This window comes from Monopterus albus, unplaced genomic scaffold (genome assembly GCF_001952655.1).
Source record: "Monopterus albus unplaced genomic scaffold, M_albus_1.0 scaffold262.1, whole genome shotgun sequence".
NCBI lineage: Eukaryota > Metazoa > Chordata > Actinopteri > Synbranchiformes > Synbranchidae > Monopterus > Monopterus albus.
In genome coordinates, this window is record NW_018128142.1 from 305,278 (window position 1) to 330,661 (window position 25,384).

The window sequence follows — 25,384 nt, forward strand, 5'->3', positions numbered from 1 at the left end:
ACGTGAACAAAGAACATACATTCAAGAGTTGCTGAAGACCTGCTGAGCTGGGACTAAAGATCACCAGATCATGTGCATACATTAAATGATTCACTATTATACCTCCAACCATACATCCTGTTTTACACATATTTAGCTCCTTAGAGAGACCATTCATATAAAAATTAAACAGAATCGGGGACAACAGACTACCTTTTCTTACCCCGTTACAGGTCTGAAAGGGTGCAGATATACAATTATCCCATTAGACACACATAGTCTGGTGGGCATACCAATATAACAAACATCTCACTATATATTTAGGCACTCCAGCGTCACACAATTTCTGGAATAACTTCCTGTGAAGCTTTAGAAGGATCTAAAAAAAACACATAAATACGGTAGAATTTTTACTTTTATATTTACTAACTAGTTCTTTCAAAGCAAAAATACACATATCAATGCCATGATTGGCTTTAAACCCAAATTGATCATCAGTAAAGCCAATAAGATTATGAAACCTACTCAAGAGAATGTCTTGAACAACTTTAGGAAGTATATTAGCAAGTGCAATGGGTCTATAATTATCTGAGCTGCCCACCTTTCCTGCTTTATCCTTCACCACTGGGACTAAAAGCACTGACATCAAAGGGTCAGGCATAACCCATGCATAACAAAAGAAGTAGAGCATATAGCTAAAAGAGGTGCCAACCTCAAACTAGCATACTTAAGACATTCTACAGAAATGCGGTCCATCCCAGTAGACTTATTAGCTGACAAATTGGGTATTGCTTGAAAACCCTCATATGTTTTAATAGAGTCAACAAAGTCAACCCTACCTATAGACAAAGTTTCACTAGGGGCACAATTAAATAGATCGCAGTAGCGGCGTCGCCAAAGCTCAACTGTCTTATCCAGGCCAGAAACTCCATCAATAGCATGGGGTAGAGAAAGTCTACTGCTGTTAATACATTTAACATCTTTCCAGAACAATTTCATATTATTCCTTAGGAGTTTTTCAGCCACAGAGTCAGAACTCAGCTTTTGTTCATTTTTCATAATAAATCTTATAGCATACTTATATTCTGCGCTTGTACACTTTTTAAGCTCAAATATAGGCCCATGTCTGGGATTACCAGCAAGGGCCCAGGAAGTTGTTGCATCATGGGCTCTAGCCTGATATTCAGCCACATAAGTGCTCCACCCAGGTTTAATTTTGCACTTCTGTTTTCTTTTATAATAAGGCATATTAGCTTCTATCAACAGCTATACAACCCGAATAATATTAGAATACATACAAGAAATATCAGCCTTGTGGCTAACAGCAGTACAGTTAAAGTCCGTACATATCACAGCCTCTCTAGGTACAGTAATATCACATATCAGTTCATCAGTGTCAGAACAGTAGCAGGCAAGATCCTCTGCAGAAAGAATGGACCAATCCAACCTTTCATGCTTTTGGTTAGTCTGAATTAAAATAGGTGTAAAATCAAATCTAACGGCCATCTTTACAGGAATGTGGTCAGAAATAGACATGTTATATAGAATGGCAATATTCTCCAAAGCAGCATGTGCATCAGCTGTCGAAATACAGTGGTCTATGTTGTATGCTAGGCCTCACTTCTATATGTATAGCTCTGCCTTGGCAAAAGCTCACTACTAGACAGAACCAGTTTTTTATCAGCACAAAAATGCACCATATGCTTCATGAGAACAGAGTTCTTGTCTGAGATATCTGCATTCATATCACCTACGATATATACACTAGTAAGCCCCTCACTCTGTATAAAAGAGCTAATAAAAGCCAACTTATTCAGATACTCCTCCTCATTTTGGCTACATTCATACAGGGCATACACATTTAAAATATCACAACTAAGGTTTGGATTGAGGCCAATATATCAATATATAGGCTGGATGTAAATATTTATAGCTACAGTACAGTATAAACTCATACCTAAGCCCTTAAAGTTAAGGTCATCAGCTCTTTAAATAAATAAATCAACAGGCAGTAACCTATCTGGTGCACAGAATTTCCACATTTTGACAAAAACATTAATAACACAAACTGTTCACAGTGACACCGCTTACTGTTAGACCCCGTTTACAAAAGACAAGTGACAGAATGAAACTCAGATCATCCAGGACATAATCTCCATGGGGCATGGCCAAAACTTTGTCACATGCTGACCCGTCATGAGCCTCGCACACAGCTGATATGTTCACTGATGCTGGTTGACATGTTGACCAACATGAAACAGGAGTCCTGTACGTTCGGGGTTGGTTTACATCAACACTTTTGGGTGTAGAACATGTATTTTCTTATATCTTTAGTCAACATTTGAGGATTGGTCATGACAAACATGGGACGGGGGGTAATGGGGCAAATTTTCATATTTTGGGGGCAATGTCCCCTGGTCCCATGTGGAGACTGCATAACAATTTCACTCTAACTTGTATCTTTACACTTGAGTCTTGGATAGCATGTTTATATCATGTTGAACAGTATGTGTTTTTAGAAACCTACTAGCTGGACAGAGACGGGGTTATAGAATTTTTTTTTATTGGCAATAAGTGCAAAAAAAAAACTGTTTTAAGGCATCTCTTCTATGAACAATGCTAAATGACAGGTTGAAATTAAATGCACTGCTGCTGCTATGTTTCCTCTGCCATCTTTACAGACATTTTACCACAACATACTAACAGCAATGACTATACGTACATGAAAAGATTTCAATGGCTTTAACTGCAAGCATCAAGACAATCAATGCAAAAAAAGATTAAAGTGGTGGGCACCCACCTTATTTCTGACTGGAGTCTTGACCTGTTTCCTCTCATTCCAAACATAGGCAATTGCTGCCATGAAGTGAGCACCATGATTCATGGAGATTGGACCCAGTAGCTCCAGGATTTGCTGCCGGAGGTTCTGTAGAAAAGATTTAAAGAGCCTATGTCATGCTTTCCTGTGTTTTCCAACTTATCTACAATGTCAAAATGGTGAATTATCATCTTAAACATGACTGAAAGCTCAAAAAACAGGGTGTACCTATGTTGTTGTACTTCTATGCAGAAGCAACTCGGTCTATACAAGTCTCACAAACTCTCACTGGCGAGACTCCCCCCCCCCCCCCCCCCTTTTTAAAACTTTTTCCCGATGTTTCATAGTTTACAGAGTTCCTTGAATGATCATTATCTCCAGGCAGTTGCATGTTCATGTGAGCTTGCCTGATACCGGTGTCATTTTAAAAGCTTGATTTTTTTTGACTGCATGCAGTTTTGTGGATATATTTCACCTCCTTCTGCTGCACTGTGACTAGAGGATGTGGAGAAAAATACAGGACCTGAGGTTACTGGATATCTGGGAATGTTCCTGTACAGGGTCTCGCTGTTTTACCTGCCCGGGTCTAACCTATAAGCAGCTGGCCAGTGAAGCCCCATGTGGCGGTGAATGATCAGCTCATCAACACTGGATTCCCCCAGAGCACAGTACCTGTTTGTTTTGGCTGCTTGAGGCCAGTATGTCTGTCGCATGTGATGTGTTGCTGGTTAACCAGCGGATTAATGATCCAAGATGTTATTTTTGGTGCAAGGCTACCTGTTGGAATTAATTTTACTATTTTGGGAATGTATGTGGTCACCTGTAATGCGAGGGATTTGTGGGGGAAGATGCAGCGATCACAGGTTGGATTTATCAAGTACCTCCAAGGGTGAAAGGGACCGATGTTTCCTCTACTCTTTGGAACTTAATGTTAAGTAAAAAACAAACAAACAAACAAACGCACACATGTTGCATGTCTTGTTTCTGTAGATAGAATTGTTGCAAGGCTGGAAAAGTTGCTATGTCTGGATTATGCCAGTTAAAATATGGGGTTTCTCAATTACCTGCTTTGTTTGAGTGTTACACATCTCTTTTCATTGGTACATATACCATTGTTTACCTACAGTATCTATGGAGGAGGAATTCATATTAATTAATGCTGTTGTAGTGTATCATGCTGTCCACTTGCATATCCTTGTTCAGACATGTCAGGTAGGATGTGAGGTATTGTCATTGTCGAAAACAGAGCTTGTTAGTGTTTTTTGTTTATGGATTATGTAGCTTCCTGACCAGCAACACATTCATGAACTACCCTCTCATTTTCAGGAGGAAGCTCTCATCGGGCTTTATCATTCTGAAATAATTACAGATTATTTGGAGTTATGATGGGTCCAAAGCTAATCTAGAAGCACCCAAAAATAAACATTAAATGTCTGGAATTGGAGTTTGCATGTTCTCCCCGTGCTTGCGTGGGTTCTTTCCGGGTACTCCGGCTTCCTCCCACAGTCCAAAGACATGCAGCTTAGGTTGATTGGTGTCTCTAAATTGCCCATAGGAGTGCATGTGCGTGTGTGTGGTTGTTTGTCTATGTGTTAGCCCTGCGATGGATTGGCGACCTGTCCAGGGTGTACCCCGCCTTCGCCCGATTGCCGGCCGGGATTGGCTCCGGCCCCCCCCGTGACCCCGCTCAGGGAACAAACGGTAGAAAATGAATGAATGAATGTCTGGAAATGGGAATGCCATGGGCTCTTCAAGTGATGATCTTAGGTTAGACATAAATAGCTGATAACTTACTATGTAAACAATTTCAGCCACTATCAATATAGCTGCAGTATATATAGTGCTAAAATAAGAAGACAATGCAATAAATTAATCACACACTACTACTTCCTTAAATTCTAAAGACATTACATTACCACATATCTATCTCAGCCACACTTGTCCTGTTAACTGACACAAAATAAAACATTAACTGCATTGAAATTGAGCTGTTGTTAATTTCTGTGTACAGGGCCTAATATACAATGCTCACATTGATAAAAATGAGAGTTAGCTGCAAAATTAAGTTATGTAGGTTGTCTGGCCTTTAATTGCTCCTCCTTCAGGGACAAAGGCCCTATAATACTTGCACATTATGTTCCATACAGGATAAAAATCACTGTATTATCTCAGTGAAATTACATTACTAACCCACCTCCGGAAAAACTAATACCATCAAGACAGAGCTAATAACAATTTGCAGAAAAATACAGAGCTATAATTGCTAAAAATATCCTTTATTGTCAGTACTGACATTGAGTTCTTACTGATGAGACCAGTAATGCAGTTATTGTGCACACAGTACCTATGCTCTGGGGCTGTTTTCCAGTACAATGTATATGCAAAACACAGTTTTCTGGTCTAAAACCTATGTGCTGTTGACATTTTAGTTTACACCCAAAACACAAATTTGACTTCATCACATGTGCTATACGATTTTGGTGGTTAAAAGAGGCTAATTTACAAACACCTCTTCTCTTGTCTAGCATGTTCAGTCAAGCATTGCCCTGTTTGTGTACCTTAGTGGAGCCCAGGTTGATGTTGGAAGTAGAGGCTGCTGAAGCAGCAGCTGGCCTGTCAGTGTTGTCAGCTTGGTGGAGGATGCTCCACAGCAGTGTGACAGAAGACATGATGGTGTGAAGGATAGAGAGGATGCCAGAACGAGCCTCAGCCAAGTGCTTCTGGTCAACACTCACTTGTAACTGAGGAAAAATATGTAACAAAACAGTCAATTACTTATGGTACAATACTACATTATGTAAATAAGTGTACTGTGCAATGAATCAAAAAATGTCAGGAATATCTCAATATACATTATCTTCAAAAACTGCTCAACGTTGGACACAATTGTCTAAAATAAAACAAACAAGGCCTGTATTCACAGTTTCTATAGGCAAGTATTAAATGGCTAGGTTTTCAGTGCCCTCACCTGGTGGTACTGGGAGGTGGGATCCAGCAGGCAGTAATGAATGATGGCAGTCACCCCCTCCAGCACCGTCAGAATCAGGTCAGGAGGGATGCATAATGCCATCCACTGGGGTCTAGATAATAGAGGGAGAGTACGGAGTTCAATCAGTGCATATATTTCAATTAATAATTGTAAACATGTCACCACAGTAATTTGCAATGTCATGTTTTAAGTACAATTCATACATCAGAAAGATGGATGCCATATATGACAACTGCAAGTGCCATCTGGTGAGCAAACCCTAACATATATTTGCATTATACAGTGCAGGTGACTAAAGCTATCATAATGATGTTATATCAATATGACCCATGTTGATACCTGTTGTCAGTCATTCCCGTTTCATAGCGGTACTGCTGAAGAAGATTGTCCAGGTTCCTGCACAGCTGCAGAGTGACTGAGGCTACCACTCTTCTCAGCACCCTGCCCATGTACGGCAGGGTGGCTGTGATGAGGCCTATCCACTGGGGGTGCATCTTACATGCATGGTGCTGATGCAGTGCTCTGATCACTGCACAAAGGAACATACCCTGTGCAGTGATAGGCTGTCCATGGAGGTATTGCAGTGATGTCATTGGCTGCTGAGGGTTGACATGCTCCACTTCCCCACCCAGGATCTCAAACCCTGCCCCAGCACCACTTCCTGCCCCTCCACCTCCTACCACTCCCCCCACAGGTCCTCCTTCTCCTCCTTCATCAGCTGGCACAAGGACTCTGTGCTCAAGTACAACAAGGCTCTGCAGCAGTCTTAGCAACTGTGACTGGACAGCACTACAGCTGTCTATCTGGTCCTCTGACAGGTTGATCACACTGTCCTCTGACAGACCCTCTTCCACTGTGGCCACATTAATCCCTGCCACCCGCTGCTCATGCCACTTCTGAGCACTGAATATGGAGGAGAGCAGGCAATGGAGAACCACCTTCTGAACTTTACACTTGGAGAGGACATCGCTGATGAAACTAGCAAAGCCCTTAGCTGAGCCACCTGTGACTTTTGCTAGCTCACTGAAGAGGAGAGTTAAGACCTCCACACTGGTCAGCTGCATTGCCCGGTTTCCTGCCAAGTCCTGAGGGCCTGCTGCCACATGGGCAGAGTAATAGCTTCTTAGGAAATAGAGACAGAGTGAGATGATGATCTCCAGGTACATGGCGCTGCGGAATGAGTGGGAGTGGGAGTCCTGGGGGATGGGGCAGTAAAAGTCTTTGCCCATGACAGAGACCCTGTGACGGGCTAAGAGGTTTTGGAGCAAAGAAAGCTGTGGAGTGTAGGTATTGTTGATACTGGTTGTGGAAATGGCACTTACAAACCCTGAGGGAGCAGCCCTCAGCATGGCTGCGATGGCTGACAGGGCATGGAGGGCCCGTGAGGAGTCATACATCTGGAGATAGAGCAGGACATGCTGATAGAGAGGGTGGATGTTAAAACGAGCTGGGCCAGAGGATGATCTGCGTCTTGTGACACCAACACCCCCAACAGTACCACCAGAGCCCCCGCTGGGTGAGCCAATGTCACTCTCAATCTCTGATACTTCACCTTCCCCACAGCTGTACCAGTTCTCCAGATCTAGGCTGTCCCCAAAGAAAATACCGGGTGGCTGCAATTTCTCAGCTTGATTCGCTGCCTTTCTCTGCCTCTCCTCCTCTTTCCTCTTGGCCTTCTTGATCTTTGGCTTTGCCCCTGGAGACTTGTCTGCCAGCTTCTCCATGATCTTCCCTTTAAGGCTGAGCTGTGTGCTGCTATGGCTACGTTTGCAGGCCTGGGGATTGTCCACCCGTAGGTTGTGGTCTGAGGTGGCTGGGTCTGAACTGTCTGGCAATGTGACAATAGAAGGAGATGAACTATGACGGGTGATACCCTCTCCCTCAGCTGGTATGACAGACAGGAACTCCACTGTGTGTCCAGCCAGCATTTCTGGCACAGTCTGGTTAGAATCAGGAGGAAGACCAGAGTCAAGACGGAGACCAGTGGACGTATCTGAAGAAGTGCTGTCTGTGTCTGTCTGGGGCCAGTTTTCAGGTGGAGATGAGATCTCAAGAGGTCCCTCATCTACTAAATTTAAAACCTTGTCCATTAGCTCTTTTATAACACAAGACACAACCTCTTCTACAGAGTTCTCAGACATGTCATCTGAGGAACCAGGCTGTTGCTCTGATCCAGTGACTGTGTTGTTAACACCCTCTGGTTCCTCAAAGCTGCCATTTTCCATTGTAGATGAATGAGAACCACTAGATTCTGAGCTCTGGGGCTCCCCGTGTTGGTCACTAGGCTGATATTCAACAGCCAGTTGCAAATTCTCACTGCTCAGGCTCAGTAAGGACAGGCTGTCACTTAAGGGGTTGACAGTCAGACAGAATGGCTCAATGTCACACATTGCCAGGCCTGGGAGCTCCTCTTGTGCTACCCTCTCCCCTTGGATTTGAAAGAAAGAGAAAAATAGATTTAAAAAACCATAAACCATAAAAAGGAAATAAACCAGATAAAAGAGACAGTGATTATTAGAAAACAGATTAATTAACAGCCAGTGCTCACTGTCTGAGAAGCCCGAGTCCCTGGTATACATGGGTTTTGATGGTTCCTGGCCAGACAGGTCAGGAAAGGCACGAGACCAGTGACGTTGGGCTTGTACCCTCTGAATGGACACTCTGTGTGTCTTTGGGTGTAGCAAGAGGAGGAGCAGAGGCTCTAGGACCCGAGCGATGTCATGTCTCTGAAGGACCTGATTCAACCAAGCCCGGCCAACTGCACTAGTACATGGATCCCAATAACTAAGACTGTCTAGCATAATGAAGAGAGATCTGAAAGACAAAGTGAGAAGTGAAGATAGTACAGTAGCATGAATAACAGAAAGACAAAGAAAAATGTAATGAACAAAAAATCTAAGAAAAAGCAACTGATGTAAAATACAGCTGCATTAATATTAGACTACGTCAAACAACTTCTGCACCATCGTCAACAGGTACAAACCCACCTATCAAATGTGCGACTGAAAGGAGCAGCCTTGGTAATGTTCAGATCTCGTGTTAAATGCCATAAAACAGAGAACTTCACATGGGCCTCCAGCCGAATTCTCTGCAAGAAAAGTGTGCTTCAGCATGGAGAGTTCTTGTGTCTACAGACAGGATGAGAAACTGGGTCTATGTGCATGTGGCCTGAGAGGTCATGTGTGGACAGTACAGACCTTGTCTCTGTGCATGAGTTGCTGGCTGATCACATCCTCACAAATACTGGAGGAAGGCACCAGGTTGTGGAGCTGGTAGAAGAGCTCAACACTGCGTTGATGGTGCTGTGGTGTTCCTTCACTCAGCTGGTCCCACAGGATTAGAGCCACACTCTGAGCAAAAGATTAGAGACTTAATAAAAAACAAAAAATGAAGACCATAAATACCTCCAGTGCAACCTGAAACAAGATCTCTACCTTAAAGAAATCTGTCTTGTCTGCGATGTACTTTAGAATTCCCTGAGTGAGTGGTGGCCTGATGACAACGGCTAATCGACCCTGGCTGGGGCTCATAGGCTGGGTAGACTCTGAGCTGCCATTAGATGCCACGCTCTCAGCAGTCACCATGGCAACCGACTGGGTGAGCCCCACTAGGTCCATGAGCAGGGAGATTGCCACGCCCTGTAGGCTGAAATCACTGGCTAGGCAGCATGCATCCATCAGGGGCTGCAGCCACACTGGCAAACGAACCTGCTCACTGTCTGTATGTATATAGGAGAGATATACAGGAGTCAACACTGTCTTTAATTTAAAAAAAAAGTGTCCACACACCCTCCTTTTCTCAAAATATTCAGTTTTTCACTCCTAGTGCTACAATAACAATGCACATACTGTTAAGTGCTGGCTGTGATTTTGGCTCTTACCAAACTGCTCTTCCTGTGTGGGTGAGGACTTGAGGTTCCCCTCTGCAATGTAGACAGGGAAACTGGAGCATTCTAGGAAGAGCTGGCAAGCAGCAGTGAAGGCAGCAACACGCTCCCTTGGAATCAACCCAGAACCAGACCATGACTCAATATGATCACTGTGCTGGGAGCCCTCAGAAACCAGGGGCCCTGACTGCATGACCCCATTTCTTTCACCCTCAGGTCTGTCAACATGCACAGGCATAATGTACAAAGGGATGAGGCATGACAGAAACTGCTGGAAGTGTTCCAGGCAGCACTGCATGACTGGTTTGTCCAGAGGTTTGGTCTGAGATGGGCCTGAGGAGCGATGGCCTGTTTTGACCACTGGGTTGGGATGAAGAGTTCGCCCTGTTTCCTCTGGGCCATCTTCCTGGTACTGGACAAAGTCTGTAAAGCCACTTTCTGAGGAGCGACTGCTGGGGGGATTTTCTCCATCCTCAAACACTTCTCCACTGGCAGGTGGCTCCAGAGAAGCCGGAAGGGTCTGCAGGAAGAGAAAGCAGGACAGATGATAAGGGTCAATTTCAGAGTGAAAGAGACAAAGAAGACAAAACAAAGTGTGCACTGAAAATACAGCAAGCTGGGACAGTTCCATACATGTATCTCTTACGTTGTAAGTATGACCATGATAATCTTTCCATGATACTCGTCTATGTTATGAATGTGACCTTACCTTTTCATTACCAAAAAAGACTGAGTCTTTACTCTGTGGGTACAAATAGAGCAACAACAACAAACATTATATACAAAAGATATACTTAACAGTATGTGGTATATTAACTGGTAAGATAAAAGAGATGTCTTACCATCATGAAAATAGATAATCAGTCTTGTTTAAAAAAAAAAAAAAAAAAACTAAAAATTTCATCTAAACCCATTCACTTCTTTTTGAGTTATGCTGTTAACAAACAAATGCCGGCAAAACATTACACTCACCCATGGTGGAGGTAATAATAATCTAATCAAGCATTATAAGGAAAAAAACAAGTGTGTATGTGTCTGTGTGTGAATGACAGGTGTGTAGATGCTTTAAATGTACAATTGTAGACATTTTCACAGCAGGGATTTTCACATGTCATTGTATGAAAAGCACAGGTGTTAACTAAAAACCAAAATGAAGGGACAGTTCAATAAAGTGCCTCACAGAGTCAGCCCAGTGAGCCAGCATATGTAATACTGTGGACTAGAAATATTCACCTTAATGGAATGCAACCTTTATTAAGACATTTAACAACACGTGTGCTCTTCTCCAATATCATATAAAATAGTTTGATCTGAAAAAAGTCTAAAGAACCAACCAATTAGCCCCACCTGCAATATCTAAAACATAGGCCTAGAACTTGCTAAGACTCCTCAAAGAGATTTTGCGATAACGTTTATACCAAAAAATATCTATCCCTTTAATGTCTGATTGTATAAGATCACTGCAGCCCAATAAATAAACAGGACTGGTTTATGACAGTACTGGATTTACAGGATCTTTACATCCAGCTTCAATTTGATGAAGTCGCTTAAATTGTCAAGTATTTATTTCTGCCCAAAACAGATATTCCATATCTAGAATTGAATCTATAAACACCTTCTTCATTAAATATTCAGAAAATGTATTATGTCATTACAGTTTCTGTGACAGAAGACTTTCCCACATCCCATACATACAATGCAACATATAGTGATGCTGTATACACAGCTGATGTGTCTGACCTGAGACACTTGTGTGTACTGAACTGCACACCAGACCCATATCCTGCTGCAGACAGACAGACTCAAGTTCTAACACTTCTTTGTCACAGTCAGCGTTTGGCTTCCTTGGATGAACTTTTGAGGAAACATGCACATTCTGAAGCCTGAACTCAGATGGCACACTAGCTGCTCCCTATATGTTCAGTTCATTAGATGTATGCAGGTTGTTTTCCACTCTGTTGGATGTGGCTCACCCAGCAGTCATCACAAGCTAGTTCATCCCTTTTCTTCCTCAGAGAGGAAAAGCAAGCTAGGCTCAGCTGTTGGTTAGCCATCTTCTGTCTTTCCACTTGCCCCCTCAAGGGCCTACCTCAGTCTAATCAGCCCCTATCCATCGCTGGGCATGGGACTGACTGACTGAACTTTTAATCGTACATCACTGAGCTCTAAAACACTTAAACAACAAGGCTGCTGGACAGGGACTAAGAGGACATGGACTGTCAAGCAAAACATTTGTTCTGACCAAGTCTTCAAATACCATGTGTTGAGAGAGTATGGGATGGCAGGGCCACCCAGCCAAATGCAGCACAGGGCAGTTGAGCTGGCAGGAGGACACGAGCTAGAAGGGGCCCTGTTCAGGGACCAGGGCGCACTATCAAAGCATGAACTGCTGTTGGGCAGTAACTTGTAGGGGAAGTGGGTCGAGTGGCCCAAACTGGGATTTGATCTGACTGGGGAAGCAAGAGGGCCTATGTTTTTATCAAAAGACTGTTTAAGGCATCAAAGACAGAATAGAAGTATCAGCTGGCAGTGCTTTTCACAGTCTGACTTTGGCATAGCAGAGGCATCACTTTTGGTCTGTAGCTTGTAACAATGTTCTTTTCTGATTGATCAATTAAAGTATACATATACTCTGATCTTATGACTGCAGTGGCAATAAAACCATGATAATTAGAGTATTACTTCCCAATTAACAACTGTTTCTGATCAAATAACTATTTCTGACATTAACACTTTTCCTCACCCTTTTGTCCTCCATGTCTCTACTCTGATCCCTTGCCGAGTTCGAGAGGTTGCCAGTGGAGCTGGAGAGGCCATGAGAGTGGGGACCCGAGGGCAGGGCCAGAGGGGACACCAGCGGTGGCTGCACTTTGCTAAGAATCTTGGAGCAGAGACGAAGGCATTGGGTGAGCTCCCCAAGGCTCAGGGCCTGCAAGTGACAGGTCAGAGCTGCCACCATCCGCAACAGCAACTGAGGCAAATGCTCTGTCTGGATCTCTATGTACGTCTCCTTGAAATGTTGGGGGGGGGGGGACACAAAAAAAAAATTGAGACACAAAAAACAAGTTGAGGTGTGGAAGGACTACTGACTTATCAGAACAAAAATATCTTTATTTCTTTCTACACACTCTTACTATTAAACAGACTATTGTGAGACCCCCAGTGCCTCCTCTCCCACTGATTTTTGTTGTTTTTTCCTTAAGTATTAACATTTCTTTTTATTATTTTTCCTTGACTAACATAAGGCTCTTCATATTTAGATCCAATGTATGCATTTAATGCATAGATCAATAAATACATTGGATTTACAGACCTTTTGCTTTTTTTTAATTTTCAGTAATAAAAGTATTTTGACCCAACAGCAAATAGTGTTTTAATAACAAAAAATGAGCAAAACATAATGACAAAAGAGCAATAAAACCGATTTATATTTTTGGCAACTACATGAGCACTGTAATAACATATAACTGCATGCATGCTTAACACAAGTCACACACACACACTGGGCAGAGATTTCATTTTCACAAGATCCACACCAGACAGCCAGAATAAGTAATCACCACATTTAATGACTGTTCATTAAAATGACATTTATTCCCACTTCTCCTTTAGGATTATGTTAATTTTTGGCATTAAAATGGGTCAATAAATCAATCATTCTGAAACGATCTATTAAAGCAGGACAGGAAAAAAGATGGCCTGAGGGCTGCTGGCAGGATGGACATTGCAGAAATGTTATCATAGCCTCAGTGAAGCAGGGTGAGGTGAAAAAGCAGGAAAGAGCAGTACTTTACCTGGCAGATTACCCTCATGCTTCTAGTAGGCTTCAGGGAGAAAGAGCAAATAGTTTGAACAGACAGGAGCAAGCAGAGCACAGGCCAAACACTTTGTTTGTAGAAACAGACACACTACCCTCATACTTTCATTCTCTCATTTACAATATCACCAACCACAAGGTCCTCTCTTTCTTCTACACACACACATAACATAAGCATTTAAACAGGGTAATAAAAGAGGGGGGATTTCCAAGCGACTCAGATTGGAAATACTGTAGAGACAAGCACATTTCTAAGAGGATGCAAACAATGTGTTTGTCAAGGACACAAAACACACAGGCCTGTGTGAAGTCAGCACACACATCATACACAGAACAGGGAGAAGGTGCACACTCAAACACCCTAATGGTGGCCATAATATCCCCAGCCTGAGCCAGGAAATGGAGCTGAATAATCAATGTGACAACATGGACACCAAACTGTAAATGTTTGTGGTACTACAAGGCAGCATACTGGATTTACTGTAAGAAGGTGGTCTGTGAGCCAAGACAGAGGGAGTGAGAAACCAAGGATGAAATGGAAAGCTCACGCAGGGGAAGGAGACAAGGGACTGCAGAAGAGAGGAGAGAAAGAACCTAGCAAAAAGAATAAACATTCAGAAAAACTAAAATCCAAGAAAGAAGTAGTTTAAAAATGTAACAGTAAAAGAAAATCAGTGGAGTGAAATGCAAACAAAAAGAGGATTATATAGAAAACTGGAAATAGACATACTGCACAGAAGGACTGAAATAAGAAGCCAGCAAGAAAGAAGCAAAAAAAATAAGACATAAAAAAAGAAAGAAAAAGAGAGAAAGAATGACAGAAAGAAAAGTCTCACCAAGGAAACAATATCCAGCAGGAAATCGACCAGCTGGCAGAACTCCACCAGAGAGAGTTCTGTAGGATCTATGTTCCCAGAGCACTGCTGTGCACGTCTGCTGCTGTTCACCGTTCTCCTGCAACGGATGCATATTTGTAACTATACTGCATAAAGCATTATGGTTAGCAGTTAGTATCAGTGATGATCATGCAAATCTGTGAATAGTTTGGTGTCAAAATCAAAGGACTGGTCTGTGTGTAATGGTGGCACTGGGAGAGCTCTGTTAGCACACATTAGGCCCCCTGTTCCAACTGAGCAATGCTTCAGCAACAGTGTACTGAAACATTAGCAGAACAGCAGCATTCCTCTTACTCTGTATGATGAGGAAACAGCAGCTTAATACATCATAGTCTCAAAATGTCTCCAACACATGACGGCACATTTAGGTCGCCCCAGCTTTTACACCTTAGTGTGGTGATACTGGCAGAAAGTAGCAACTTCCATGTATAATGTGTGCACTAGAGATGGGCATATATTCCACAGGTTCCAAAGCTCGATTCACTCCAGTGAAGCACATTGTTTTAATACACTGTGTCAGAGTTTGTACTAAAGGAAGGAAACCTAATGACCCCTGAAGATTCAAACACCACTGGTGCTTCAGGAGTGTCACTGGATCAGAGTTTTGAAACTTTTGCAGCTCATCTTGGCACATTAGTGAAATAAGAAGAATATACACTAGAAAGATAATCATATTATGTATGTATTATGTATGAGACCATTTCCACAAGGTACCATGTAATAATGTAATAGTGTAATTTTAATGCTGAAGCTAAACTGTGAGTCATTGACACTAAGCCTTAACTACTCATGAAGTACATAACATTTAGCAGCACCAAAAAATACAGTACAGTATATAGACTATTTGGACAATGTATTTTTTTTTACAGTAACATCTACTTTTAATAAATAACTTCAAATGTATTCTGATTAAATGCATGTATCAAATGTATTAATATTGAGGTTTCTTGGACTTTTATTGTAATGCTCTGGCCTGCCTTTAAGGGCCATATACACGCCACTAGATGTCACTCTACTCATTTAGTTTGAACCCTCCAAAGCTTCCAATCTTTCTTCAGTACAAATAAAATACAAAGAACCAAAGGGAACCATAAGGCTTCATCTGCCCATCACTAGTCAATTTAACATACAAACCTGCAGCACTCCTCAAACCAGCGGGCAATGTAGTCCCACATGTAGTACGGCTCAAAGGAGTTGAACAGGAGATTCGCTGTTTTAATCAATTCTGCTGTCTTCTTGTTTTCTCGTAGTTTGCTAAGAATAATTCAGAAGGCAAAATTAGCATCATGGAATCCTTGGTGTTCCCAACACACTACAGCAGGCCACGTCACAACAATACTCAAATTGTCACAATATCACAAGGCTAAAGTTCAATTGTTTCATCTGCAAAAATCAGACATGCATGAATGAATAAATTAATAAAAATGTTAGTTTAGTACTGACAAAATTTCTTAAGTAAACATATGAAATGTTTTTTGCAATTTATAACATTTGAGAGTCACTGCATGTCTTGTGATTATAATTTATCACAAAATTTTCTGTTAGCTAATTATCATAGTTTTGACACAAAAACTTCAAATAATGTATAATTTCACATGTACATTATACGTGGCAATTTATCTTATTATTCCATTAACATTTACACTGTGTTGTAAAGCTGTTCTTGCACACCTGACATCTATACATACATCAGTTAATGCATTATGTAATTTGTTCAAAGGTTGTCTAATTTTACTTGCTTTAACATATCCCATTTGTTTTATTTGACGATGACAATGATGATGATGATGATGCAACACCCAAACTTTCATTATGGGGTTCATATGCAATATCTAAAGAGCCCAGAACGACAAGTGGTGGACTGTACTGACCTGCTGAGCTGTGTGTGATCTTTGCTGAACGGACTCTGGCTTTGGAGATCCAACTCTGTTCGGCACTGTGTGTGTAGAGTCCGAAATACCTCAATCAAAACATCCTCTAGGATTGCTGGACCTGGAGAGAGAAACAGAGAGCAGGGATTAAATACTCAGTGGTTACGTATTAAATTCTGTTCACAGCCTACTTTTGGGACATCCATTCTTATTACCATACTGACAACATTAAATGGTAAATGGTCTTATACTTGTACAGCACTTTTCTATGCATTGCAGCACACTCAAAGCGCTCTCTCACTATTTGGCCATTCACAAGCACTCACACATTCACACACCAGTGTCATCACTGGGAGCAACTGGGGATTTAGTGTCTTGCTCAAGGACACTTTGACATGTGGACTGGACAAGCCGGGAATCAAACTGCTAATCTTCTGGTTAGGAGATGACCCGCTCTACCTCCTGAGCCACAGCCGCCCAAGGCTGTTATAACTAGCTGTTGGTGTCTACATATTGATAAAATGTTTACCAAGCTCTGGTTTGTCCAGCAGACTGATGAGGATGCGAAATGGCTTGAGGTCGTGCATGAGGATGCTCTCCTCTTCACCACCTCTGGCCTTGCCCTGCAAGATGCCCACCATTGCCTGAAACCACAGATAAACACACATCATTACAGTAAAGATGAGAAAATATCTGTAAACTCCAGAGCCACCTTTAGCACAGCAGAGAAAGCACTGATTTGCTTTTGAGCATTTGCTTTCAATCATATATTGCAGAACCAATCACATATTTGCATGTGTTTCATGCTTCATCTGCCACATAATGTGGTAAGGCTTGAACAGACGGCCTCTGTAGTTTCAACCATGTCCCAATGTGAGGAGCTCCATTAACTCTCTCAGAGCAGATGGCGGAGGAGTAAACATAAAATAAAAATAGTTTTAAAAGCAGAACTTCCCCTCTCGGTCTCTCTTGGTCCTGCCTGGAGGGCCCATGTTGTTTTGAGCACGACAGTACAGACTATGCAAGTGTAGGATCTGTGTGTGTTTAGGAGTCTCTGGGAAAACTAGGAGCTGTCTTCAAAGGAAGGACAGACAGCTGGGAACAGAATAAGACAGCAGGACATGCAGTATATGCAAACCCCAGAGAGAATGTACCCCAGCACACTCAAAGTGCTTTTATACTATTTGGCCATTCACCCATTCACACTCCCAATTTCACACACCGGTGTCACCACTGGGAATTGAGCCGCTAACCTTCCGGTTAAGAGACAACACACTCTTCCTCCTGAGCCACAGCCACCCCCAAGGAGAAGGATTAAAGTGGACAGATAAACTGTAGCAAATAATGGAGGGCCAGAATAGCCAACTTAACACAATCCCCTACACTTGTAAGTGTTATCAACTTGAAACCTCACCTGGACCAGCATGTCTTTAGAGAAATTGTTGAAGTAGTGGCTAGCATGCTCCTCTGGGTTGCTCCGTCGAGTGCTGCGGGGGCCTATTATCACCCCATTGTTGTCAAAGCCTTCACAGAACAAAGATGTACAGTTATAATTACATGAACACTTAGATGTGTATTCAGCATATTCAAACTCAAGGCAAGAGGCAAAGAACTTATGTGGAGTGGGAGAAATAGAGATTTTAATCTGCACTTGCTCCACTCTGCGTGAGTTTTCATCAACCTGTGAGATTGGACATAATATCTCTACCAGCTGATTCCTTCTTCGTTATTTGAGTAAACTCCTACAGGCCATTGCTAAAAGTCACTCATGTTACAGCCATGGTACTGCAAAGAAAATCTTGGCCTGCTCCACACTATAGAAGCTCTACCAGATTCAGAATGGTGGGGCCATCAATATTCAGTATGACTAACAGTTTTCAAAAATGTAAATATAAAATATACATTTCAGTAGTGAAAAACAAAAAAAACAAAAATCCCTTCCACAAACTCGACTTTAAGAATGTGGTATTAGAGTCATGCTGTGTGTATCTTTAAATCTGACTCTGATCTCCACTCCACATCGATTTTCCTCATCTTTTTTTGGTGATCCAGGCATTTGAGGCATTCTAATGTTGCTTTGGATGAGAGTGTAAGCTTGATAAGTTCAGTGTGCATCTTTAGCCATGCAGACACTTACCAGCACAATCATCCACAGTAAGTTGCAAACAAGAGAAAATAAAGACAATGACCACAAGTGATACTAGCCTGCTGTATATACACACCACAGAACAGAAAAAGGAGCACAGCAACAAAGCACATATATATACACAATACCTAGTATACATGACAATAACATAAAATCACAATACATGTATAAACGTCTATGTATTAGAGTTCTCACCATGGTCCACGTAAAATGTCTATAACTCTGGTAGCATATGTCAGAGTTGTTTCATGAACTATATAGTTTCATGCTTTTCTACAACAGGTTAATAAATGTATGGGGAAATAATTTAGGGTATATTTCTGTAATATAACCAGCCCCCTTATTTTATTGTCAGGAAAATTCTCTAATCACACAACGTTCCAGAAATCACATGATGAATGAGAACCCTGATACTGCGCGCCAGTAGTGTGTCTGTGTGTGTATTTCACACCCAGCAGCCAGGCGTAGAGTCTGCGGTTGAGGGACATATCTCGTCTCAAAACCACATGTAAAGCTGCCGACAGGATCCGGATCATGTCAGGGCGAGTAGCCTGAACACAACAGAACAGACCAGAATATTTTTGACAGTTTTGCTGTCCCATTTACTCATACACATACTGTAAGTATACACACACAAATACAAGCAGCCAGACTATGGGGTAGGACTGCAGACATGAGATAAGAGCTGTGTCCCAGAGCTGACAGGTCCAGAAATGTTTTGAGGCGAAGGACTTAACATGAATCCAGCACAATTCACCACTGTGGCTGGCTGCCTTAGTGGTGTCATCATGATCACACACATACTGTACATTTGAAAATCCACAAAAAGAGACAAAGAGAGGCATGTAGACATCTAAAATAACATATCAATGCTAATGTTAATACTGATACTAGGTGATATACTGCATCAACTTTATGAGACATGCATATTATTGAGTTAGTTTAATCCAGCAAGACAGATAGATGCATTATCATCATATAATAATTATGTGTAATTTTAGCCACACCTCATATGCACAGCTTTCTTTACCTGGCTCATATGAAAGGGGAAGCAGAAGAGAATCAGGTCCAGGGTACTCCTCTGCACCAACACACTGGAGTCCTGGACTGAGGTGCTGACCGCCTCCACCTGGTGGACAGAAACAGTCTACTAGTCAGGCTGTCTAAAAAACACACAGCGTTACAAGGGTTAGTCACTCAAACCCACTCAGTGAAACAAGATAAACCTGTGTTGGTGGTAGATCATGGCCCATGCCAATGTTAATAAAGTTTCTTTGATCATAAACTGAATTTTAGGCTCAATGTGCAGCCCCCCCACAAATATCTATGATGTCTTACTACTGACATTTATACCTTGTAGTTGCCAGCGCTGTGCAGTGGCACTCCTTTTTCTCTGTTAATTAACATTATTCATCCCTATTCCAGAACTGTATCAAATTCCTTTTGAGAACAGCATGTGAGTGTCTTCAAAGATTTTGACAAGGGATATCTGTAGTGATTATGTACCATGAGCTCAATGTCACTTCCAATGATGTAAAGCTGGTCCTCCATAGAGAGCTTGCGGTTGAGGTGAAGCAAAACAAAGGACACCCCAGGGAGACGCACAGCAGGGCTGGTCAGGATACTTCCCCACAAGGCACTGTAGAAGGCCGACTGCTCTACAGCTGCAGCCACCTTCTCCAACAAGGTGTTGGTTCTATGAAAAAGACAGGCAGTCCACTGTCAATATGCTTGTTAAGAACACACAAGCATTCACCTCTTACTGCAGCACTGCTGAGTGATGCAGACCACAAAAAAAAAAAAAAGGCACTGAAAAGTGAAAATACTTGTTTATAGCAGCAACAGAGTGTTGCTGTTGACAGACTTACTAAAACTGTTTTTGCTCTGTCCAAGTACAGGCAGTTAGGACTTCAGGGCCCTTATAAGATAACTTAAGCAAACCACACAATCTTATGCCAAATTTCCTGATGAAATTTCCTGTTTCAGGTTTTTCGGGTTTCTAAATAAGTCAGCAAACAATATTACTGAAATCAGAAAGTGTCATGATTCATTCATTCTTATATTCAGTGAGCTTTCTCTGAACAAACACTCACTCAGACATGTTTATGAGCCCATCTTGATCTCATAATGAAGCTCCAATTAGACATGATGAGTGAAAACTGAGGCATATGTCTAAGGCTAGCTTTGGTTTGAAGCTTGTATTTCACAGTGACCCATATTGCATGTATCATTTACACAATCCGCAATGCGTTTCTTTCCACATTATGTTATAAAATGCCTTTACCTACTGGCCTGTTCTAATGCCTGCATGTACACATTAAAATGCTTCCAAGTGTTTATCTTTCTCTTTCTATTTCTGCACTTCTTACCTTTCATAGTACTCAGAGCCCTCCTCTAGACCAGGCAGTACCCCAGTGAGTAGCCCCTGAAGGCCTGGTTTCAGAGTCTTCCCCAGGGGTAGGTAGTAGATCTCATAGAGCCCCAGAAGCACAGGCTTCACAGACATAGCCGCATTAGAGAGTAAAGGGAAGAGCCCAGAGCTATAGGGACAAAAAAAAAGGTTTGGTTAATATTAAGAACTGATACTAGCTGTCCAGCTAATGAATTAGCCTCTGCATACAGTAACACAGTATTACCTATAAAGAAAGAGGTCTTTGGCTAGCCTCTTGGGGCCAATGATCTTGAAGATAATCTCATAGGTCTCCAGGGCCTTACGGTGGACTCCACTGGGCAGGGCAGGATGAAGACACTGGGCCAGCCGTTTGCCTATTGTCAGCTTCTTTGGAACCACTTGGTATTTTGCATTATTCTGCAAAACCTGCAACAAGATGCAAAAGCTGGTTAATAAAGGGCATGCAGACACAATGACAATCACAGTGTTAATCTGTGTCATTCATTCAGGAGGAAACATTTTGAAATAAATTGTTTTCAGGTGCTCCACTCATAATATGTAGATTTACTCAATACTTATGTGAGGTTTTTTTCTACTTTAAAATTATGCAATGAGAATGAACCTATGAGCATCAAATGCCAATAAAATCAGCATTTGGTGAATATAATAAATCAGCTGCTATGCTAACTAATAATTTGAAACCAATGGCATTAATATGATTTGAAAAAATGTATTCAAGTCACTATGTACTGTATATGTATGTCGTGTGTATACATCTTTGCCTTCTGTACAACACGTAAGCTGAGCTGTGGCTTGTCTGATCCTCACCTTGCTGAGTTTACCCAGTGCAGAGATGAGGTCGGCCCACTCACTGGAGTACTCAAAGTTCTTGAGGGCTTTGTCCACGGCTGCCACATAGTTCCTGTACTTAGAGTCACTGAGCAGCTCCACTTCCTCTGCATTCATTCTCCTGAGAGGTTATTCCGCTAGTGTAAGACACCAGGCACACATATGTATATCACAACTGCAATGAAGGAAAACAAAAAAAAAAGAGAATGAGAATCAGGAGATGAAAAATAAAGAGATGATGAGCTAAAATGTAGTCATCGGCATGCTTCACCATGAGAAAAAAACACAACAAAAAACTGAGTCAATCATTTTAATAGACCAAGCAGGAGTAAAGTGGGACATGAGTGCTTATCTTTGCTTTATGTGTTTGGGAAAAAGCAAGATGACCGCTCTGCTGAATCATAAAATGACCTCCCAAAAAGGTTTGGAGAAGAAGGGGAGCTGTCACCCAGTGCTGCTGCTGTCACTCTTATAATGCAGTAATTATTTTAAGGGAATGACATTGTAGTAATATATATCAGGAGAGGAATGAGGCTGGTGTTTCATATCACAAGGCAACCCTAACAGCCTCACTATGTACCTCAGTGATAGGTCGCATCACTGGCGGGGACAAAGCAGCCTACAGGAGGGAGGTGGCCGGTCTGGTGTCATGGTGCGAGGACAATAACCTCACCCGCAACATGGACAAGACGAAGGGGATGATAGTGGACATGAAGAAGGAGAGGAGATCTCATCAGCCACTGTTCATTCAGGGGCTCGAAGTGGAGAGGGAGAGCAGCTTCAAATACCTGGGCGTCCACATCAGTGAGGACTTCACCTGGACACTTAACACCACACAGCTGGTCAAGAAGGCCCAACGGCAGCTGTATTTCCAGAGGAGGCTGAAGTTTGGCATGTCACCTAGGATCCTTTGCAACTTCTACAGCTGCATTGTCAAGAGCATCTTGACCAGCTGCATCGTCGAGGGAGCATCTTGACCATCACTGTCTGGTATGGCAGCACTACTGCTATAGACCACAAACGCCTGCAGACGCTGGTAAAGACTGTGGAGAACATCACCAGGATTCCACTGCCCTCTCTGCAGAGCATTTACCACCGCAGGGTGTGTAGGAAGGCTGCCTCCATCCTCAAAGATCCCACCCACCCCCAGCACAGACTGTTTGTACTTCTGCCCTCCAGTCGGAGGCTCAGAATTGTGAAATGCAGGACCTCTAGACTGAAAAACCCTTTCTTTCCAACTTCCATCAGACTCCTAAATAGCTGACAGGGGTTTACATTCAGGGATTACTTCATGTAATTGCACCTGTACTGTTTACATGCTCAGTTGCTCATGCATAGTTGCACACCCACTGCTGACTATTGCACATACAGCCTCGATGTAGCATACATTATCTCCTGGTGTGTTTTTCATTATATTGTTATATACTAGTTATTATATTTCTTCTCACTCACTGTTTAAAGTGTCTTTAAACTCTGTGCTACTGTTTATCTACAGTGGCAAGAAAAAGTATGTGAATCTTTTGGAATTTCATGGTTTTCTGCATTCATTTATCATAAAATGTGATCTGATCTTCATCTAAGTCAAGCGTACTGATGAATATAATGTGCCTAATATAACAACATTAAAAATTCTGATCTTCCATGTCTTTATTGAGAACAATCATAAAAACCTCATAGTGCTAGTGGAAAAAGTAAGTGAATTAATGAGTGAGTTAATGACCTCAAAAAAAGCTAATTGGAGTCAGGTGTTAGCATACCTGGAGTCTTGTTAAGAAAATGAATCTGGACGAGAGCTACTTTGACAGATAAAAACCATTCAAACCTTTTGAGTTTGCCCCACACAAGAAGCATATGCTTATGTGAGCCATGCCTCGCCAAAAAGAGCTTTCAGAAGATCTATGATCAAGAATTGTTGATTTACATAAAGTTGGAAATGGTTATAAAGTGATTTCAAAGATGTTAGAAATTCACCAGTCTACAGTTAGGCAAACGATCTACAAATGGAGACACTTTGGGACTGTGGCTACTCTACCAAGAAGTGGGTGCCCAGTCAAAATGACCCCAAGAGCATAATGAAGACTCATCAATGAGGTAAAGAAACAACCTCGAGTGACAGCCAAGGATTTGAAGGCATCATTGGAACTGGATAACATCTATGTTCATGAGTCTGCAGTATGTAAAACATTGAACAAGCAGGGTGTCTATGGCAGGACACCACAAAGGAAGCTGCTGCTTACTAAAAAGAACATTGCTGTCTACAGGAAGAATGGGCTAAAATTCCTCCTGAACGATGTGCAGGTCTGATCCACAGCTAGAGGAAGCTCCTGGTTGAAGTTATTGCTGCCAATGGGGGGGTCAACCAGTTATTAATTCCAGGGGTTCACTTACTTTTTCCACTACCATTTTGAATGTTGAATGAGTGTCTTCAATAAAGACATGAAAAGAGCAGAATTGTTTTGTGTTGCTTTTGTAGGCACATTATATTTGTCAGTACTCTTGACTTAGATGAAGATCAGACCATATTTTATGACAAATTGATGCAGAAAACCATGAAATTCCAAAAGGTTCACATACTTTTTCTTGCCACTGTACTTTATATTTTACTTGTGCTGTTTGGCACTCAGCGTGGAAGGCAAAGTAAGACTGTTTAGTCTTTGTGCTATTGTTTATCCACTTTATATTTCACTTGTGTTGTTTGGCATTCAGGGTGGACAGCAAAATAAGAATTTCATTGTGCAGGAAAACACGTTTCCATACTGTGAATATGACAATAAACACTGAATAAAATGGGCTGTTGTTGGCATATGCTGATGGTGTTTAGTCAATAAAAGCTGACAAGAAGCTGAAGCATGTCAGCTTCATTCTCTGCACAACACAGTATAATCCAACCTGGGAAGCTGCCATTAAAACATAAATACTGTTAGGGCAACTACATTTCCTCTTCTTTTACATGTAAATTAGAGGCTAAACTGTATGTAGTTGCCTTGTACTTGTACATGGGTAATGACAAAGTTGAATCTAATCTAATCTAATTTAAATGTACAGTGGTGTAGTTTACTAGTACTGCACATAAACACATCTAACACAGTGTGCCTTACAACATTTAATAATGGGCCAATTGTAAGAATAATGCAGAGAAAACCTAATAATGCTTGACATTTATTACCACACTACGACAGTCATCATTTTGTGGGACTTTTTCCTATCACAAATAGAAAAATACAATTTTATTAAATGAATTGTTAATTGTTGTCTAAACCAATATTATAAACAATATACTGTAGGCAGAAATCTGTGGTTGGACTGATTTCTGAAATATCTCTGGAATTAATCAATAAATTAATCAATTCATTGTTAACTGTACTTATAGTCAATGAACCATTGTTATTTTTCAAGCAAAACAGCCACATTTCCAACTGCACACATGTAAGGATTTATTTGTCATATATGCCAGTAAATTAGATATGCATGTGGGTTTTGGACTGATGGTTGAATAAAAGAAGCAACTGAACTGTTGGGCATTGAAAGAAGCTCACTATTCACTGTTGCCTGACATTATACAGGCAAAAGCTATTAATCTATAAAAATAAATAGCAGTAAAATAATTGTCGGTGGCAGCCAAGGCCCCCAGACAACTTGATAAAATCACAATTTCTTTTCAGAACTGTGAACAATATGTACTGATCAGGCCCTGTGTAGCTAAAAAAATAAATTTTTTGTAAATCTATCTGTCCTGTCTGT

The 25,384-nt window shown here is 41.6% G+C and overlaps 1 protein-coding gene across 4 annotated transcripts in view; it reads right to left on the bottom strand.

The window, feature by feature from the left end:
- The window catches only part of dop1a (DOP1 leucine zipper like protein A), a 37,341-nt gene that overhangs the window by 10,444 nt on the left and 1,513 nt on the right, over window positions 1-25,384 (bottom strand). Inside the window, exons 2-24 of one of the 4 annotated variants that reach the window (XM_020621591.1) lie at window positions 21,623-21,818; window positions 21,039-21,220; window positions 20,772-20,942; window positions 19,909-20,098; window positions 19,433-19,531; window positions 18,854-18,953; window positions 17,671-17,753; window positions 16,786-16,900; window positions 16,257-16,377; window positions 15,520-15,639; window positions 14,326-14,443; window positions 13,467-13,496; window positions 12,416-12,682; window positions 10,382-10,414; window positions 9,667-10,192; window positions 9,221-9,504; window positions 8,984-9,136; window positions 8,774-8,874; window positions 8,335-8,600; window positions 6,126-8,214; window positions 5,766-5,877; window positions 5,356-5,538; window positions 2,780-2,905 (exon numbers count right to left, since the gene is read on the bottom strand). In XM_020621591.1, coding sequence (XP_020477247.1) covers window positions 2,780-2,905; window positions 5,356-5,538; window positions 5,766-5,877; window positions 6,126-8,214; window positions 8,335-8,600; window positions 8,774-8,874; window positions 8,984-9,136; window positions 9,221-9,504; window positions 9,667-10,192; window positions 10,382-10,414; window positions 12,416-12,682; window positions 13,467-13,496; window positions 14,326-14,443; window positions 15,520-15,639; window positions 16,257-16,377; window positions 16,786-16,900; window positions 17,671-17,753; window positions 18,854-18,953; window positions 19,433-19,531; window positions 19,909-20,098; window positions 20,772-20,942; window positions 21,039-21,220; window positions 21,623-21,760 — 5,607 coding nt within the window. In that variant the 5' untranslated portion in view covers window positions 21,761-21,818. Of the gene's footprint in view, window positions 1-2,779; window positions 2,906-5,355; window positions 5,539-5,765; window positions 5,878-6,125; window positions 8,215-8,334; window positions 8,601-8,773; window positions 8,875-8,983; window positions 9,137-9,220; window positions 9,505-9,666; window positions 10,193-10,381; window positions 10,415-12,415; window positions 12,683-13,466; window positions 13,497-14,325; window positions 14,444-15,519; window positions 15,640-16,256; window positions 16,378-16,785; window positions 16,901-17,670; window positions 17,781-18,853; window positions 18,954-19,432; window positions 19,532-19,908; window positions 20,099-20,771; window positions 20,943-21,038; window positions 21,221-21,622; window positions 21,819-25,384 lie in introns of all 4 variants that reach the window. The other 3 variants (XM_020621590.1, XM_020621592.1, XM_020621593.1) reach the window with 3 other exon arrangements.